General features: G+C 47.6%; 1 protein-coding gene across 2 annotated transcripts in view; it reads left to right on the forward strand.

The window, feature by feature from the left end:
* Nucleotides 1-19,387, forward strand: part of Zfat (zinc finger and AT-hook domain containing) — a 214,114-nt gene that overhangs the window by 100,768 nt on the left and 93,959 nt on the right. For both annotated transcript variants that reach the window (XM_004656180.2, XM_045144010.1), the window contains exons 6-10: nucleotides 805-2,237; nucleotides 3,043-3,275; nucleotides 11,411-11,498; nucleotides 13,440-13,589; nucleotides 15,133-15,306. In XM_004656180.2, coding sequence (XP_004656237.2) covers nucleotides 805-2,237; nucleotides 3,043-3,275; nucleotides 11,411-11,498; nucleotides 13,440-13,589; nucleotides 15,133-15,306 — 2,078 coding nt within the window. The remainder of the gene's footprint in view (nucleotides 1-804; nucleotides 2,238-3,042; nucleotides 3,276-11,410; nucleotides 11,499-13,439; nucleotides 13,590-15,132; nucleotides 15,307-19,387) is intronic.

Here is a 19,387-nt window from a genome sequence, read left to right on the forward strand (position 1 = left end):
ATGGGAGGCCCTACACACACCCCCTTCCTGTCTGCTATATTTCCATGAGACAGTTGACAACCTGTCTTCTCTCCTCCTATTGTGTGCTTCTCAAGACTAAGACTGTCTTCTCTCCTCCTACTGTGTGCTCCTTAGGACTAGGACTGTCTTGTCTTCTCCTACTGTGTGTTCCTCAAGACTAGGACTGTCTTCTCTCCTCCTGCTGTGTGCTCTTCAAGACTAGGACTGTCTTGTCTTCTCCTACTGTGTGCTTCTCAAGACTAGGACTGTCTTCTCTCCTCCTACTGTGTGCTCCTTAGGACTAGGACTGTCTTGTCTTCTCCTACTGTGTGCTTCTCAAGACTAGGACTGTCTTCTCTCCTCCTGCTGTGTGCTCCTCAAGACTAGGACTGTCTTGTCTTCTCCTACTGTGTGCTTCTCAAGACTAGGACTGTCTTCTCTCCTCCTACTGTGTGCTCCTCAAGACTAGGACTGTCTTCTCCCCTCCTACTGTGTGTTCCTCAAGATTAGGATTGTCTCTTATCCTCGTACTGTGTACTCCTCAAGACTAGGACTGTCTTCTCTCCTCCTACTATGTGCTCCTCAAGACTGGGATTGTCTTCTCTCCTACTGTGTATTCCTCAAGACTAGGACTGTCTATCCTTGTCTATCTCGGTCATGTCCTGTTCTTCCCATTTGACTTGTGAGTAAGTAAATGCTTCCCTCCGCCCTCCTTCCCTGTAGTTCATTGCAAAACCTTCATTGTTTGGTCCATTGAGCGTGTTCACGGTCTCCAGATGTAACTGTGTTGTCATCTCTCTCTAGGTTAGGTCCCACCCAATTGAAAATCTTCACTTGTGAATACTGCAACAAGGTCTTCAAGTTCAAGCACTCACTGCAGGCCCATTTGCGGATCCACACCAATGAGAAGCCATATAAGTGTCCCCAGTGCAGTTATGCCAGTGCCATCAAGGCCAACCTCAATGTTCACCTGCGCAAGCACACCGGGGAGAAGTTCGCTTGTGAGTGCTGCTCGTTCACCTGCCTGAGCAAGGGGCACCTGAAGGTGCACGTGGAGCGCGTGCACAAGAAGGTCAAGCAGCACTGTCGCTTCTGCAAGAAGAAGTACTCCGACGTCAAGAACCTCATCAAGCACATCCGGGACGCACATGACCCTCAGGACAAGGAGGTCAAGGAGGCCCTGGACGAGCTCCGCCTGATGACGCGGGAGGGCAAGCGGCAGCTGCTCTACGACTGCCACATCTGCGAACGCAAGTTTAAGAATGAGCTGGATCGGGACCGCCACATGCTGGTCCATGGAGACAAATGGCCATTTGCTTGTGAGCTCTGTGGACATGGGGCCACCAAGTACCAGGCGCTGGAGCTGCACGTCAGGAAGCACCCCTTTGTGTACGTCTGCTCCATCTGTCTCAAGAAGTTCGTCAGCTCCATCAGGCTGCGCTCCCACATCAGAGAGGTGCACGGCCCGGCCCAGGAGGCCTTGGTCTTCACCAGCTCCATCAACCAGAGCTTCTGTCTCCTGGAACCCGGTGGGGACATCCAGCAAGAAGCCTTGGGGGACCCGCTGCAGTTGGTAGCAGAGGAGTTCGTGTGTCCTGAGATGACTGTACTCAAGGCAGAGGGTCAGCCTGAGGTGGGACAGAGGGAGCCAGAGGTTCCTGGGGAAATGGCTGCCCCAGCTGAGCCCTTGGCCACCCCGCAGACAGAAAGCACCCTGTCCCCCTGTGAACTGGAAACCACGGAGGTCTCCTCAGACCTGAACTCTCTTGCAGTGGTTTCGGATGGTTTTCTGTTGAAAAGCGATACCTCCTCAGCTGAGGCTCATGCTGCCGCCGAGACGACCTTGGACACGCAGCATGTGGCCTCAGCCCAGACTCAGGGAGAAGTCACACTGCTGCTGTCCAGGGCCAAAAGTCCCGACCCAAACCAGGAGTCGCACCGTGCCCAGAGCCCTCCCGGCCAAGGGCAGGAAGGGGCTGTCCTGCCAGCCAGTGAATGTGACTCCAGCAGGTGTCTCAGGTCCAACCCAGCTGAAGCCTCAGGCCTCGTTCCCACCATGGCTGGAGAGGGGGACGTGGGCTCGTGCCGTCCTGACTCCTGTGCGCTCTCCTCCGAGCTCCGGCCTGGCAGCACGGCCTTCATGAAAGTTCTGGACAGTCTCCAGAAGAAGCAAATGAACACGGGTCTGTGTGAGAGGATCCGGAAAGTGTACGGGGACCTGGAGTGTGAATACTGTGGTAAGGAAAGGCTGCAGCGGACGTGACTGGGAGTGCAGCACCCCTTCCCCGCTGCCCTGCCCATGCCCATCAATCTAGTCATCACCGCGGGGGCCATTTGCGCTGTTGTCCCTAACAAGGCACATGTCATAAGTGAGACACCTTCCTCTGTGGTAGACGGGAACCCCTTAGTCACAGGCCACTCACTGTTGGAGTCCTCAGGGGGTCAGCTGGATGGCACACAGCTGTCTGGGCGGGGGCCATTCTGAGGGTTACTCAGTCTCTGCCACCTTCTGACCAAGAAGAGTCCTTTTGGCACGTGATGAGGGTCAAGTGTAGGATTCGCTGTGGTCATGGGCTAGATGGGCCGAGCTGCAGGAGAGGGGCCTCAGCTCTCAGCGGGAGGATCAGGCATTTCCATCCCAGCTCGTAGTGAAAGCTCGGCTCCTGGATCTCCCGGAGAGCGGGGTGCAGAGAGGAGGCCGGCCAGCGTCCAGCTGCCACCCCAGGAGCGTCACGAGGGTGGAGGCACTTCAGTCTGAGCGTGTACGGTGTAGTACTTGCCATAATTGGTCCTCAGTAAACACTGTCTTCCCCTAGCCCATTCCTGACACCAAGTGAAAGAGGTTGGCACTCTTAATATTTGTCCATGGCCACTTTTGAGTAGTAATTTTCAGACAGAAGTGTGGTAGAAGGTGTGAAGGCAACCCAGACAGACATGTGAGGCAGATAAATACAGTAGTTAAAACTAGTCATAATAATTATTAAAAATTCAAACTCAATATAAAAGAAACTTCCTTGTTCTCACGTGAAAATATTTTTTTAGGCAAACTTTTTTGGTACCAAGTGCATTTTGACATGCACGTCCGCACGCACACCCGGGAACATCTGTATTATTGCTCCCAGTGTCATTACTCCTCCATCACCAAAAACTGCCTTAAACGCCATGTCATTCAGAAACACAGTAACATCTTGCTGAAGTGTCCCACCGATGGCTGTGACTACTCCACTCCAGATAAATATAAGCTGCAGGCCCACCTTAAAGTTCACACAGAGCTGGTAAGTAGCCGGGGTTCCCCTGGCTCCCGTGGGTGCACATTGCTTTCTCAGAGCTCTTCATGGAGGGCTGTCGCTGCCCCAGGTCATTTGTGCATGGTCATCTGGCCTCGAGGACCTAGGGGCCTTGATCTGTGCCGCTCTTTGCCTCACAGAGGCTTCCCTCCAGCTCCTTGTTCGCTGGAGTCTCTGACATATTGCGGAAAGAGATTAGGTTGAACAAATTGCTTTCTCTGCAAATTTGTTAGCATTTGAGAAAGTCTACAGCAGAAAGCTTTCCAGAATAGAAATGAAGCAAAGATTTCATAAATGACATTTTTAGGAATTATTAATGGCAGGGATAATAATAGCTATCCGTAAGTGTCGTTGGGAGATTAAGTTGCTGAAGTGGATTGTACAAGGAAAGTGTTTGGTCTGTGTAAGAGTGTAAGAGGGCAGTGCATGTTGATGGCCACTGTTGTCCTATTAGTGTGACATTTGTTATAAACACTGATGGTGTCTGGGAGCACTTTTATTTCAAAAGTGCCGCGCTAGTTCACGGTGCTGTTAATGTTCATGATGAATGTGTTTGCACGGCTCTCTGGTGGCTGAGATGAATCAATGTTTGTCTTCGCAAGTTCTCCTCTGTCAGAGGCTGACAGAGGAGAGTGACTGGAGAGTTCTTAAAGTTATAAAGGTGTGCCTCTCTTTAACTGCATGGAGTTTTATATTACGGACTGATCAAAATGAAGAGAGACTTCAGAGTTTGGACAGTCTGCCATGTTCTTTTGGCATAGAATTCACTAACAGCCTAGTGGCTTGTCACTGAGGTGTGGATGGGGTATTTGGGTGTTGCAGGGAGGTCATTGTGTGGGCTTTGGTGTTGGTACTGGACTCCAACACTGCCTCCCACACTCCACAGGCTCTTTGACTTTGAGCACTTCATTGATCCTTTCTGACACTGGTGGACTTTTTATGTATAATAAACAATCATTATATACATATGTATGTACCTATACACATGCATGCATGTATACACATACACACACTTTGACATACTTTCACACAAGCCTGCATATGTGCACAAATGTGTTTGTGTATGTAGATATTCTGTGGCTATTAGAAAGTTAAAATAGGATGGTCTAGAGAGAGGAACTTGACATTGCGCTTGTCATGTAGTTGGCTGTCTGTGTAATCTGGGTGGCTCTCTAGTTTTGCTTTCCCTCCACCTCTTTCTCTGTCCCTTCCTCTCTGTGTCTCTTCTTCTCTTCCCCTCTCCCTTTGTTTCTCCCTCCCTCTGCCTGAGGAGGGCATGGAGACATGTGTTTTCATAAATGCTTTTGTAGCTAATGTCAACTTGGCATTATTTGTGATTGTCTCTTAGGAGAGAGAACACTGAAATGTCAGAGTTCACTCGTGTGACTTTGCTGCAAAGTCCCCTGAGGCTGAGGGAGTCTGAAGCCACTGAGAGAATAGGTTCTTGGGAAGAAAAGACATGGAGTATAGCAGGAGAGATTAGGAAGCAGGGGGCTGCTCTTCCATTTTCCATGTGTTTGGGATGACTCACGCAACCACTCTGCGCCTCGCTTCACCATGCTCAGGTGAGGATGAGGTGAGGGCGTACGTGTCAGTGTACCTGGCGGGGTTCCATCCTGTTGACTGTTACTGTTGTGAATCCACTTGTCATGAACGAGCAGCTCTGGGCTTGGTTATGAGTGCAGGCTCGATGGATAAGAACACACTGTGCTGTTGCTCATTGCAGGCGGCCTTGGCCACTTGGCATGCCCCTTCATTCCACACCCAAGATTTGCCTGCTTGTTGTATGGATTTAGGGTTTCTGGTCAGCCTGGATAGCTTCTTGTCTCAGATGCTAATGCTTGTCCTTGTGGCCACATCCCTAGGTCTCAGGAGCATCAGGAATCTTTGACCTTGAGCTCATATGCTTCAGGTCTTATTGACAGACTGGTTATGGTTATGGCCATGCATCTTCCTCCCGAGAACTTACTTCACCATTGTCAACATGTCTGGCAGTCTAGTGAGGCATACGTGGGGCAAAGGGAATGAGTTTGCTGGCTTTCCCTTGTGGTTATATCCCTATGCTTTGACTTAATGCTCATGTCACTTCTAGGAGTTTGGATTATTTCATCCACTACACAGGAGCCTGGTGTGTCAGCCCTTTGGTAACTTGTCTGTGATCTCACCATTAGTAAGAGTTGGAGACATAATGCAAGCCACACTTTTGTCACTGCCGCATGCTGTCCATTTGGTGGTGGTTGTTCAAGGGTCTCAGCTACACTGCTGTTGGATACTAACCCATCATATATAGGAACATGGTTGAGGGAGATGTTGCCCCATGGGGGGAAAGGACTACATGCTGGATACTGTTTGTGCTAAGAGGGAGTCCTGCCTTATCCTGCATTGATGACAGCTTTCAAATATGAATAATACTGTTGCCTGCCTGTGAGTTGCTCTTTGTAGGAGATAAAAAGTCAGCAATGGTTGCAGTGTGACAGTGAAGGGTGGCATTAGTGAGGTCAGAAAACTGACCTCCACCCCAAGAACTCTGAGAGGGCATGGGGGAGTGGTGCTAAGGTAGATCAGTAGAGTTGACCCAAGGAAGGGGTAGGAGAGGAAATGCCCTGCAGGGTCCAGGGCATAGGTGAATGGGGAAGCCTTTATTTTACACAAGGACTTTTAAATCTCTCAGCGTATGTTCATGAAGCCAAGACTGTATTGCCATTGTAGCTAGATAATACCATTTATGAAAAAGGTGTCTACGTTTATTTTTGTAATGAAGCTGAAGGACCACAGGAATATTGACTTACTGACAGGTCTTCTGATGCTGTAAAGGCAAATGCAGATGCACTTGATCTGCTAGTGAAGATGCCACCTCTAAAACGTCCAGTGTCTTCAAGGGAAGCTAATAGGGTGTGTGTGTGGGGGGGGGGGAGAGGAGAGGGAGAGGGAGAAGCTCTTTTGACGTGTTATACGTGCTATATAATTTGTTCATTTAAAGTGTGAAATTCAGTGGCTTTTAGTATATACATAGAATTATGTAGTATATATTTCCATTAGCTCATACATGAACCATTTCCATTGCCTGTCATCTTCTGCTCCCCAAGCTCTGGCCAACAACAGATCTACTTCACATACTCATGGGTTTGCTTGTCCGGGATTTCTTGTACAGCAGATCATGAAATGTGTATGTGGTGCATGCAGTCTCTTGTGACTGGCTTCTTTATTTTATCTATATAATAGTAGGATTCACACTTACCTCCTTTTTATAGACAGCTCATATGCCATTATATGGCTATTACCACAGTTTGCTAACCTATTCATGAGTTGATGGTCATTTCAAAGTGTGTTTTCAGTAGTTACTTCGTAAGGGTGGAACTTTCAACTATAGTCCCCTAAAAAGATCTGATCTAATTCTTTGTGAAATAAGTAACACATACATGCTAACATTTGGGGTTAAATATAATCTTTTCTTACAAAAGTATTCAAAGCTTTGAGTCATCTAAGAGGGAATTGACCGTGGTTTTTATTGCCAGCTCATCCTCGAGTGTTTGGGGAGTTATCTTCCCTGTGGTCTTGCCGGCACTGTGCGTGACACAACTCCCATCACCACTGAGGTGGAATGGATAAAACTGGGAACTTGGATTGACTGGACAGGGCCACAGCATGCTCCCCTCATGTAGGCTGCTTGATCCTTCTGAACTCTCTGTCCTCCTCCTAGAAAGTGGAGGGAGTACTACCTCCATGTTTGTCTAGGTGCCGGTGAGCTCCAGGGAGGAGGTGTGGACGGGCATGTGTTATAGAAATACCTTGTGGTGTCCTTGCGTTTGAATGGAGGTCTCTAGTCATGTCAGTGTCTAGCTGGTTCGAGGGGTGCTGGTGCTCTCATTGGAGTAAACATGGGAACTAAGATGGGACTTGGTTTTCTTACTTGTGCCCAGGGTGGCATCAGGCCTGTTATAATTCTACCTGGGAGGTTACATGTATTTCAGCATGCATGGCTCTGAGCAGATTCCCATGTACTGTAAAACCTAAAGACCATGTAATATAAATTTCCGGTACTGCCCAACCCTACATGTCCAGGTTTATTCCACTTGCTTTTCTGCTCTGGGATGATTTGGCAAGTTTCTACTTTCTGTGACTCTGTCAGCAGCTGCTGCTCATAGCTGAGGGTGCAGTGCAGCTGATTGGAAGCAGTGCACATCCAGCTGGCTTCTTCCCAGTGCCTCCTCTCCTCTTTGCTACTGCTGAAAAAGGAAAGGAAAGTACTTTGAGTGTCTTTTTGGCAGTAAATGGTATATCTGGTACATGTGTGTGTGCGTGCATGTGTGTGCGTGTGCATTTAAGTAGAGGTTTTTTCATGTAGAAGCAAATGTAATGTAAGGTTGTTGAGCACTGTTTGGCTTTCTGTGAGCTGTAGGGTATGTCTCTCTCTTATGTGCTCCTTGCTGGCCTCCACAGGAACTCTTACGTGCCACGTGGCAGCTTCTGGCTCCTGAGTTCCTGTGCAGTTTTGTTTGTGCAAATCCATGACTTGGCATAGATGTGATAGACTAGCAAATTAGGTAGGTCTATGTTCAGCAGAAAGGAAAATCCTTCTGCTACAGACCTAAATCCAGCGCATTCTGGCTCTTTTCCCACGTGTTCCTGTCCATCATGCCTTAAGCGCCGCCTCTCCTGTGCCTGCCATGCCTCCCTCCGCTCTCCATGTAAGAGAATGGGGTCTGGTGGGACATGTCGAAGTGATCTTGAGTGATCAAAGTTTCCACACTGTTGTCCTCAGAACATTTTCTGGCACACACCAGCCCGGCCCTGTGACAGCTGAGGAACAAGTGAAGTTACAGGAGACATCAGGTTCGCCGCCCTGGTCTTTTTTCCCTGAGAAACTGCTCAGCATGGAACGTCTCCTCTCACGGTTGCGTTTACGTATGTTGGTGGTGGAGTTGGATTTGGTGCTCTCCACCCTGTACTCCACCCACATTCAAGAACTCTCCGGTTCCTTTGGGGGCCAGGGCATCTGCCCATGGTGAGGCATGGGCCAGCAGGGGTCTCCCTGGACAGTAAGCTGGGCTGTTAGCCTCAGGCAGGGGGCCCTTCCTGCCCCCCATGCCATGACTACAGTGTCATGGTCACACTTCTTTTTTCAGCAGGTCTGAATGGCTTTAAAGTCATCTCTGTTGGAGTCAGCTGAGTCCAAAGGATGGGCTCTCTTCCCTCCCCATAGCCTGGCTCTCCTGTGTTCCTTGCCTTTCCCAGAAGCTCTTTTAACCATGGCACTTTTTAAGTTTATTGAGTGTGTTTAGCTTTCATCTCTGGCAAGGCACAGAGGTTTTGAAAAAAAAGTAAACAAATCCTAAGAGTCTGTCCTCCCAGCTCCTCTTCCATGGTTAGTGTCCTTCTGACAATCTTCAGACATCAAGAAAACGGGCCCTAATGATCTCCAACATAAACTGCTTTCAGTCTACTAGGATTAAAAGAAGAAAAATAAAACAATAAGGCCTCAGGAGAGAGCATTGTAAACTCCTTCAAAGCTCTTCTGAATGCCTCTATCAGCTCTGATGACAAGGGCAGCTTGGGCCAGTTTAGGAGGATAAATTCCTTCAGGATGCTCAAGGGGCCCCACGAGTGACAGCATACATTGATAAGCCCCATGCCCATGATGCTATGGTGGGGGTAGGGGGAGTCTGTTGGACACAATGCTTGTGGCACTTTCTCTAGAGCTGCTCGGGACATAGGGAGTCTGACGCAACAGGGTGTTTCTTGCTTCCAGGTGTTGGGTGGGAAGTGCTCCCAGACCATTGGGATATTCACAGGGACTTTGGCTTTTACTCTCAGCTACCCTTTCTTTTTTAAAATTTATTTTTATTAGATATGGACATATTTAGCATATAAACAAAGCATGTTGGTACCATCCTTTCCCTCCACCCTGCCCCTTTTCTGAAGATGCCTTCCTCATTGGGGAAGCAGGTTAACCCCATGGGGATTGTGGGTCGTGCATTATGGGGCAGCAGTCAGTTATGGGGGAGAGGCAATGTCTCTGTGCAAAATGACCCAACTTGTGGCTCTAACAATCTTTCCGCCTCCTCTTCTGTAAAATTCCCTGAGCTGTGCTGGGAGCATTTTACGTCTACTTCAGTGATGGACACTTAGGGGCCTTTGGATATCTGATTTGATAGGAGTTGAGTGTCTTCATTGTCTATCTCCATCACACTTGTGCTGATATAAAGTTCACCGAGAAAGCAGCACTCTTGCTCATGTTCCCAATTCCTCTGTGGTTTCGCCGGGGCCTGGGATGGAGTGCACTGAGCTGCCCTTTTCTTAAGTGTGCTCTGGATTGGTAGTCTACAAAGGACTTTGGGCCATGCTCATTCATTCAGGTAATGCTGCTAGAGATTCCTTGGGTGCCTTTTGTCCATGCCAGGTCAGCATCTCAGGTGGGGTTGTGTGGTAACAGTATTAACACTGTGACTCCCAAAACTGTGTGTTAACCAGAACTCACTGTAGAAGATAGTATAATGGGGTGCTTAGGGTCCGGGAAAGTCCCTGACCCTCAAGCCCTAGGTCTGTTTCTAATTTTAGTCAAAGAATTGAAGAAAAAAGACTGAGAAGGATAATTATTAAATTATTATATTTATTGAGGAAAGTAGAGAGCCAAGGAAAGGCCCCCACGTGGCTAGAGAGATCCCACGTGGAGGGCCTGGAAAAACCACAGAAAGAAAGAGAAAAGAAAGTTCAAGCAGCAACTGCCGTGTGTGGAACTGGAGGGAGTGAAGGAGCCATGTGGAGAGTGAGGGCTAGGGCCTCTCCCGGCTGGGCCTGGGCCTGGGAAGCATAGTAAAAACACAGTGCACGGGGTGGCTCGCAGGGACATTGTCTCTCAGCTCTGCACACTTGAGATTCAAGATCAAGGTGCCTGGAGGCTTCCCTCTGATGGCCATGAGGTGGACTGTGCTCTAGACCTTTTTCCTGTCTCTGGAGGTTTGGTGGCTTGTCTTGTAGATGCACTGCCCTGACTTTTGCATTCATTTAATCTGCAGTTCTCCCATGTGCGTGTTTCTGTGAATAAGTTTACCCTTTTTATCGGGACATCAGCCATGCTGAACAGGGCCCACCTTCTTAACTCATCCACCTGGATCACTTCTGTAAAGAACCTCTTTGTAAACAAGGTCACAATCTGAGGTACTGGATGTTAGGGCTCCAATCTGTGAGGTTTTGGGACCACACAGCTCATGGTTGTGAGCTCTGAAGTGAGCTCTGGGAGAAAAGGCAGCCAATAGAAGCTGGAGCACGGCCATTCTGGAGCTGATCCCTACCTGAGTATTTGGCCCTGTGGCAGCCTGAGTTGATTATGCTAGCAGCAATGCATGAAGAGCTCTCTGCCTGCGGCCTCAGGGCTCATGGTCTTCGAGAGAGGCAGAGGCACCTTGGCTGGCCATCTGGAATACAGTCCCAACACTGGTCCTTCCTCTTAGGCTTTGGGCCCAGTCTGTAAAGTCAGCATGAACATTTTTCCTTTGTAAGTTCTTGTGAGTCTCTAATCACGTGGGAAAGTGCACTGCCAACTACGTGCTGGGTACAGAGGACATGATGTGTGGCTGGGTTGTGGGGCAGTTCTGGTCATTTTGGTTAGAGCCATGACTTTCTGGCTGTCCATGTCCCCTACCCTATGATGCTCACATCTGAGACCCATGCATGGGACTGATGCCATTCCTTATTTTGAGCTCCCCAGGCTGTGCAGGGCTGGGGGAGGCTATCCAGTCAGGGCTTGGCAGGATGCTGTGTGTGTGCCTGGTTTGGATGATGCTATTGTTGCTGGTGGTGGTCGTGGTGGTGATGTTGGTGTTTGAGGCAGTGTCAGTGGGGGTGTTGATGGTGGAAGTGACATTGTGTGATGGTGGTGGTAATGTTAATGGTCATGACAGTAATAGTGACAGTCGATGGTGGTGATTGTAGTGTTGACAATGGTGATGTTAACAGTGTTCTGGTGATGGTGTTGATTGGTGTCTGCAGTATTTGCTGCTGCTGATGGTGGTGGTGGTGAGTGATGGTGTCGACGTTAGTGACAGTGCTGGTGAAGATGGCGATGGTGGTAGTTACTTTTGTGCAAAGCCTAGTCTTAATGCTTATGTTTTCTTTCTCTTCAGGATAAAAGGAGTTACTCTTGTCCAGTATGTGAAAAATCTTTTTCTGAAGATCGTTTGATAAAATCACACATCAAGACCAACCATCCTGGTAAGATTATGGGGTTTAGAATGGAGGATTAACTTCAAAATGCTCATGTTTATTTTAAAACACAACATTATATGAGGAGGGAAAGCATGATTAAGTTCACAGGAAATACTGTTCAGTACTTGCAAAGTTCTACCTCTGAGGAGCCTTTTGCAGCCGTCCTCACACATGGTGGGGGCCGAGCCCGTGCACTTCAGATGCCGTCCCTTGCTCTCGCAGGGCCTTCAGGATGGGCTTTCCTCAGGACCCCGACAGCACAGCGAGAACAGGCAGGGATGTCCTGTGCACAAGCCTGCGAGCAAGCAAACACGTGTCTCTCTTACCCCTGCTTCTTTCAAGACCTGTGGCTCCCTTTGCTCCAGTCGTCTCCATCTTGTCGGGACAGATATCTAAGGCAGGCGTGCTTCATAGGAGGAGGGGTTTATTTCATGTTATTGATCCAGAGGAAGTTCCATGTTGGTGGAAGAGGCTGGTCCCCTTTCAGAGATTTAAGCAGGGCTGGAGGGTTGGGTTACTGGTTAAGGTGTTGGCCTGCAAAGCCAAAGGACCCAGGTTTGATTCCCCAGGATCCATGTAAGCCAGATGCACAAGGGGGTGCATGCTTCTGGAGTTCGTTTGCAATGGCTGGAGGCCCTGGTGTGCCTGTTTTTTCCCTCTCTTTATATGCCTCTTTCTCTTTCTCTCTGAAAAATAAATCGCACACACACAAAAAGATCCGAGCAGAGAGAAGCCACTGTCAGGCAGCCCCGCATGCAAGCACAAAATGGACAGCGAAACGGCAGGGACCGAGGCAGAGCTCATACCTCTCTGCACACCTTCTGGCTGGATATCAGGTCCACCCCCAAACACACCTTAAAGCGGGGTCCGAATGTCCTCACTCAGAGATGCTGCTTCTAGCCAAGCAGCTCCCAGTTATAAGCATTAATAGAATGCCTTTGTCTATGGGGGGCCATACATCCAAACTACCACACCCTTGATGTAAGGAAATTGACTCACTGAGTGTTAACATAAGAATGAAGAAAAATAAGGCAATAACGAGAACACACTGACACTCATGTTTTTCTGGAAACATATATAGGATCTTGATCAGTGTGGGAACACATGGTTGATGTGATTCTCTGAAAGGTTTCATTTTCTTCTTCTCATGAGTCCTAAGTGACTGGTGTTCTAATATGAGCTGAAGGTAGCCATTTATAACTACCAGCCTTTGCTCATGGAGAGATGAAAAGCATTCTTTGGCCATTAAACGTTTTATTATAGAAAACCTCAAGCATACACAAAAGCACACAGAATAATAAAAGGAACTCTGTGTATCCTGTATCCATAACTCAACTTTTTCAGACTTCTGCAGTTTGCAAATTCTTTTTATATATCTCTCCCATGTAGAATATCCTGGAGATCATTCAGTTTTCTTGTTTACATTTTAAATCATCTCTGATTAATAAGGATTTTCTCAACACAACATCTGTATTGTCAATAAGAAACCAAACTAGCAGGATTCCTACTGCTAACTGATACACATCCACTTAAAATTTTCCCAGATGGTCCAAGGTGTTTGTTTTTTTTTTTTTTTTCAGTCGGCGCAAGCCTTTCTGTGTGTAGAGATTATGTCACTGCTGCTCCTTGTGTTCAATAGAACTCGCAGCCCCATGCCTTTTTTCTTTTTAATTTCTTCCATATCATTGAATTCTGACCGAAACTGGCCCGATTTTTCCCATGGACAGCTTTGTGTTCTGTGTCTGCTTATTGCTGTGTTATGTTTCTCATCTCACGTATTTCACATCAATAGGCATTCAGGTCTGTGGGATCTGGCTTAACCTTTCAGAGAATGCTGTCTCATCCTGGTTTGTCCGTAGAGAAGCGGGTGCAGTGTGAGGCTTGCGTACATCTCACCCGACCATAGACCCTTCGTGTGCTCTGATTGTCGCCCTGTTTTTTTGCCAGAGGTCTCTATGAGCACCATTTCTGAGGTTCTTGGGAGGAGGGTCCAGCTCAAAGGGCTAATTGGAAAGAGAGCCATGAAATGTCCTTATTGTGATTTCTATTTCATGAAGAACGGCTCAGACCTTCAGCGTCATATCTGGGCCCATGAAGGTATGTAGTCATCTTTCCACATTAAATTTTGGTTTGTTTGCTTTGTATTAGGGGGAGACATATATTCCTACCTCCTATCGTTAGGATTTCTTCAGCACATCAAGAGGTGTCCACCAGCTTGCTAAGAATTTAGCTATGACTTCATTGGCTGTTCGAGGTACATGCAGGCGTGCACCTCTTTGTAGTTCTGTTTGTAGCTGTAGGTGAGTAGACCACCACACCTCCTCTACTGGAATATAGGTATCCGGAGAACAGGAAAGTCCATTCCTTAGGACACTGCCCCAGTGCCCTACTACCGTGTGCTGTGTGTAGCTGGTGTTAGAAAATGTGCGAATTGAGAGTGAATGAGGGTGGAGAGGTCAGTGAGGCGTCCTCTGCTCCCAACAGTGTGCAGCATCCCTGCACTCGCGGTGGACGGAGGATTGGAACGTGTTGGGATTTAGTAGGGTTGAGCTACATATGGGGGCTGTGCCTGGGGTGAGCTTGCCTGGGAAAGGAGGTCTTGGAAAGCCACTTTTTTGGATGTTGGGAAGTTGGAAGTCAAGTGTTTTTTAGAGCAGCTTGTCATTAATTTTTTTTTCTGCTCTTAGAAGAAGATGTGGCCCTATCGGGCACAAGAGTGGCTCACTTGGCCTAGGGCTCCCCACTAGCAGTGTGTGTAGGTTCCTCCAGATGACCTGAAGCCTTAGGCAGGGCCCTGTGATGAGAGGAGGAGCTGTCGCAGACCCCAGGGGAGGAGCAGTTAGTAAGAAAGAGTCTCACCGTTCCGCACAAGGAGAAGACAGAAGAACCGAGGCCCAGTGCCAGCTTTGTTCAAGGTTCCATAGTGGTTGAGATGATCTGCTACACCAGTTTTAAATGCTGCCTCTTGAACCTGGGGTAGGCACTGTCTTATGCCTCCCTGTAGGGTGAAGGAAGGCATGAGTACTTATTGAACACAGTAATCCTTCAATGCCTCACGCGGTGTGAGTCTTTGGCTTTACCGTGGCACGAGTGCTGCACAGATCTGTTTATTTTGTGAAATGAATATGCTTTCACATTTGATCCTGAGAGCTTGATCCCATTGATTTTTGCAAAGGCCCATGGGCCTATTAATTTTATTCAGTTTAACTCAGTTCAGTTGAGTTTAATGAGTGTTTTATGAGAAGAGCAAGGTCTTTCTTGGTCTTCAAGGAGTTCCTAGACCATAGGGAGAGGCAGAGGTGACCAGCGGTAGCGAATTTAAGATTGGGGAACACCGATGAGCAATTGGGAAGGTCAAAGAAAGCTGCAGGGTGAAGGCCCTTGGTGGACCTGGCAGTGTCCCTGTGGGGTGGAGTGTCATGGGAGACCACTGGTGTGGGAATGTGGAAGGCTGCGGCACGTGAGAGACAAGCAAGTGCACTGTTTTATTCACATGGACCCTCTCATGGTGTGGTAGCTCCTGTGGACCCCCATGTGCACGTGTGTGTGCAAGCATGCATCTCTACATTTCCACTCTGGCTGTGGACGCCCACATGCACGTGTGTGTGCAAGCATGTATCTCTATGTTTCCCCCCGGCAGGTGTGAAGCCCTTCAAGTGTTCTTTGTGTGAGTACGCAACTCGCAGCAAGAGCAACCTCAAGGCTCATATGAATCGCCACAGCTCTGAGAAGACCCACCTTTGCGACATGTGTGGCAAAAAGTTCAAATCCAAAGGGACACTGAAGAGTCACAAGCTCCTTCACACAGCTGACGGTGAGTCTGGGGGCCCCAGTGGCCTCCTGTGAAGGTGTGGCTGCAGGCTGGTATTATAGGCCAGTAGATGCTGTCCACTCACCAGGTGCCAGGAAGGCACCGTGTTCGTAGGGTGGGCACTCTGGAAGTGCACAGCACACTAGCCTGGGTCTCTGTCCTGTACCCAGGCTAAGTTGTACCTCAGTTCCTGTGCTGAGCAAACCTTTTTGGGGTGTGTGAGCATGCTTTTGGAGGCAGGGGGAGGGAAGCTGCTATAGGAAGTAAGGAGTTCCTGGGAGGTTGTAATGCTTCCGGAAGTTTCCATCTCTCCATCCCACCTTGAGTCTGAGGATCATAAGGGTGGCTGTCGTCACATCTGGCCTAATTTTTTGAGTGGATATTCTTGTCATTCAGCCTACCTTAGAGTTTCTGCATTCACTCCCAAATGAGGCTCAGACTAAAATACAAAATGCAGTTAAGTTATTGTGTGTGCCAGCCATGAACATAAGTTTTAGGGACATCAGGTCCATCAGGACAAATTCCTGGTTTGAGAGATTATGACCTAGACGGGAGAAGACCAGGGAAGGTAGATATGTAAAGGTAAGTACCAGGACGGTGGGCACCCAGTCCTCTGAGGTCCGAAGGCAGAAGTTTCTGTGGACAGTGGGCGTAGTGTCCAGAAAGGCCTCCTGGCATGTGTGCCGCGAGAGAGAGCTGTTCCAGCAGCACAGGCAGGTGAAACATGAAAGGCCCTGCACCATTGCGGTTGTTCTCAGAAACGGCACCTGTGGGAGGATTTGTGCATACTCCACTTACTGAGACGAATAAACTTTATCAGTTTATTGTTACTTTAATGTAAATATCGGAGCTCATACAGAAAAATCAAGGTAACTTCCTTAGTGATTTCAGCTGTGGAGCCTAGGGGCTGGTGGGTTGGTCGTGCCCTGCCTCCATTGTGTGCATGTCCTGGGACTTGGTCCTGCTGGTTGCATATCAGCCAGTTCCTTAACAAGAAGACTTGAACTAAGCGCAAAGGGCTCAGTGTGAAAGGCTGAATGTTTGGCTGAGACTCATCAAATTAGGATCCCAGGCTGGCTGGAAGCTGAACAGCCCCAGGCATGACTATTACACTTAGTGCCCTTCAATAAAAACAAAACAAACAAACAAAAAACCACAAAGAAAACCCTAAAACTAAATAAAAATGCTTGGACTGAAGGTGTGACTCAGTGGTAGAGCAGTTGCTAGCATACATGAAGCCCCAAGCTCAGTTCCTAGCACTGAAAAATAAAATAAGTAACTTAATTAGTAAATAAGATGAAATAAGTAAATAACAACATGATGACAGGGCTGGAGAGATGGCTTAGCGGTTAAGTGCTTGCCTATGAAGCCTAAAGACCCTGGTTCAAGGCTCGATTCCCCAGGACCCACGTTGGCCAGATGCACAAGGGGGCGCACGCATCTGGAGTTCGTTTGCAGTGGCTGGAAGCCCTGGCACCCATTCTTTCTCTCTCCCTCCCTCTCTCTCTCTCTCTCACTCGCTCACTCTCAAATAAATAAATGAATAAATAAAAAAAAAATAAAAAAAAACATGATGACAGTTGGCTATTATATATTATACATGATTAATGTAAGCATTCCTGTCATGAGACCTTTACAAGCCACAAGCCTGATGGGGCCTCCCGGGACTCTGCAGTCTGGGTGGAGCCTGTGAAAAGCAAGCCTTGGCCAGCTGTTGCTGCAGAGAGAGGGGCTGGTGTGAGGGTGTTGTTACTGGACCAGGGGTTGCTACAAGTGCATTTGTGGCTCCTTCCCAGCAAGAAAGCCTGTTCAGCTGGGTGAGGATACACCTTCCCGCTGGCAATGGCCTTGCAAAAACCCAGAGGCAAAGCAGCAGAAACCTGTACTCTTTTAAAATTTTACTTTACATTTCGAAAAATGAAGAGCGGCAACCCTAACTTTTTCTGGGTCCCGCTTAGCTTTGGAGAGTGGGCTGTGGTTCTAGGAGGCTGGGCCAGGGGAACACAGTGGCCCATGGGTCTGATGACCCACTTCTGCTTTGCCTTTCCTCCAGATCACCTCGAAACAATAAAAAGTCGAGCCATCTACTCACAAAATAGGGCAAAGAACTGGACAGGCAGTTTTCAGAGGAAGAAAGACAAATGGCAAACACATACTTAAGTAAATGTTCATCATCCATAACCATCAGGGAAATGCAAATTAAAACAACTATGAGATTCCACCTTACCCCAATAAGGACAGCAAACATTAAAAAAATCAAATGAGGGCTGGAGAGATGGCTTAGTGGTTAAGCGCCTACCTGTGAAGCCTAAGGACCGTGGTTTGAAGCTCTATTCCCCAGGACCCACGTTAGCCAGATGCACAAGGGGTGCACACATCTGGAGTTCGTTTGCAGTGGCTGGAGGCCCTGGTGCACCTATTCTCTCTCTCTCTCTCTCTCTCTCTGCCTCTTTCTCTATCACTCTCAAATAAATAAATGAAAATGAACAAAAAAAATTAAAAAAATATTTTAAAAAATCAAATGAAAACAAATGCTGGTGAGGATGTGGAGAAATAGGAACCCTTATTCACTGTTGGTGGGAATGTAAGATGGTTCAACCACTATGGAAAGCAATATGGAGACTCCTAAAAAGGTTGACTATAGAGTTACCAACAGACCCAGTTATTCCCTTACTGGCCATTTACCCTAAAAGCTCCATGCCTCAGTTCAGAGAGATCTGTTCAACCATGCTAATAGCTACTCAATTCATAATAGCTAAGAGCTGGATCAACCCAGATGTCCATCATTAGACGAATTCATAACCAAGATGTGGTATATCTACACGATGGAATTCTACACAGATCACCTTGAAACACCTGGATTCTCTTTCCACACTTGCCATGTGCTCATGGGTCATTGGGGTCTGGCTGTCAGCAGAGTGCTGAACCCTAGGCCATGTGTCCTGGTGCCACTTGTCTGGCTTCATCAAGCTCAAGGCTATGTTTTCTCTGCTTATTGAAAAAACATTGAATTTCCCCCAAATAGCATGTTTAATATAGAATTGCTGAAAAACATTTATGTCATTTACAAATTTAGTAGTGTTCTTATTTTATCTTTTAGATTTCATATAATTCTCCATGTCTAATGTTTTGCAATGTTTTCATATATTTTTCCCCAAGCTATCATTTGTTTCTACATCCTTTGGTATCTTATTATATATAGAATTTAAATATCTTGGTCACTTAAATTTATTAATACTTTCTTATATGCATTTGCTGTCTCTGAGTCTCTGTAAAAAAGAAGCCTTTCTCCTCTTGGAACAAATTCTTTTATTTTTCTTTAAGTTTTATTTTTGGGTTCATAATGTTTATGAACTGTCAGCTTCTTCAGAAGGGTCTTAGTGTGAGCTCTGTGGTGTGAATCTTCATTCCACGAAGCTGTGTACTGACTTAGCACCCTTACGGAAAAACAACCTTCAGGATGCTTTGTCCTGAGAGTTTGATATGTCTCAATGATTTTTGTTCTGGTGAATTTTTTTATAAGGTACTGTTTTGACAACTATAACTTTTTAATGTAGCGTTCAATTCTATCTTGGTTTTTAAGTGGTGCTTCCGCATTTGTCATTGAATTACTGTTCCTTGGTAAGTGTGGACTGTTACTCACGTTGTGAGAGCATCTTCACCTCCGTCGCTAGGGTGGCCCAGGAACCACTTACAGTGGGTAACGATCCAGGCCCTGCCCTCTCACTCATGGCCTTGCAGCTCGGAGGAAGCTGTCAGCCTTTCACTGTAGAGGGACTTTTTATCTAGCAGGACACGTTGCTTGAAAGGCTGTCTGAGGTCTTGTGGCCTGCATAGTATTTATCAAATCAGTATTGAGTACATGAAGTCTTTCTTAGAGAAGCCACATGGGCTAGATAGAACCAAGAGGCCTGGATTTGCGTGCTGTCTGCTTATTGCGGCTGATGACTGGAATTGGCCGACTTCTTACTGCAGTGTCCTCCCCAACTGGGGCTGTCCCTCCCTTTTGTGGAGCACGTCCGAGGCGCCATCGGGTCTCTGGCTCATTGGGGCTCCCTGTCTTCTACCTGCTCCTCCCACCCCT

The sequence above is a fragment of the Jaculus jaculus genome, chromosome 2 (genome assembly GCF_020740685.1).
Source record: "Jaculus jaculus isolate mJacJac1 chromosome 2, mJacJac1.mat.Y.cur, whole genome shotgun sequence".
NCBI lineage: Eukaryota > Metazoa > Chordata > Mammalia > Rodentia > Dipodidae > Jaculus > Jaculus jaculus.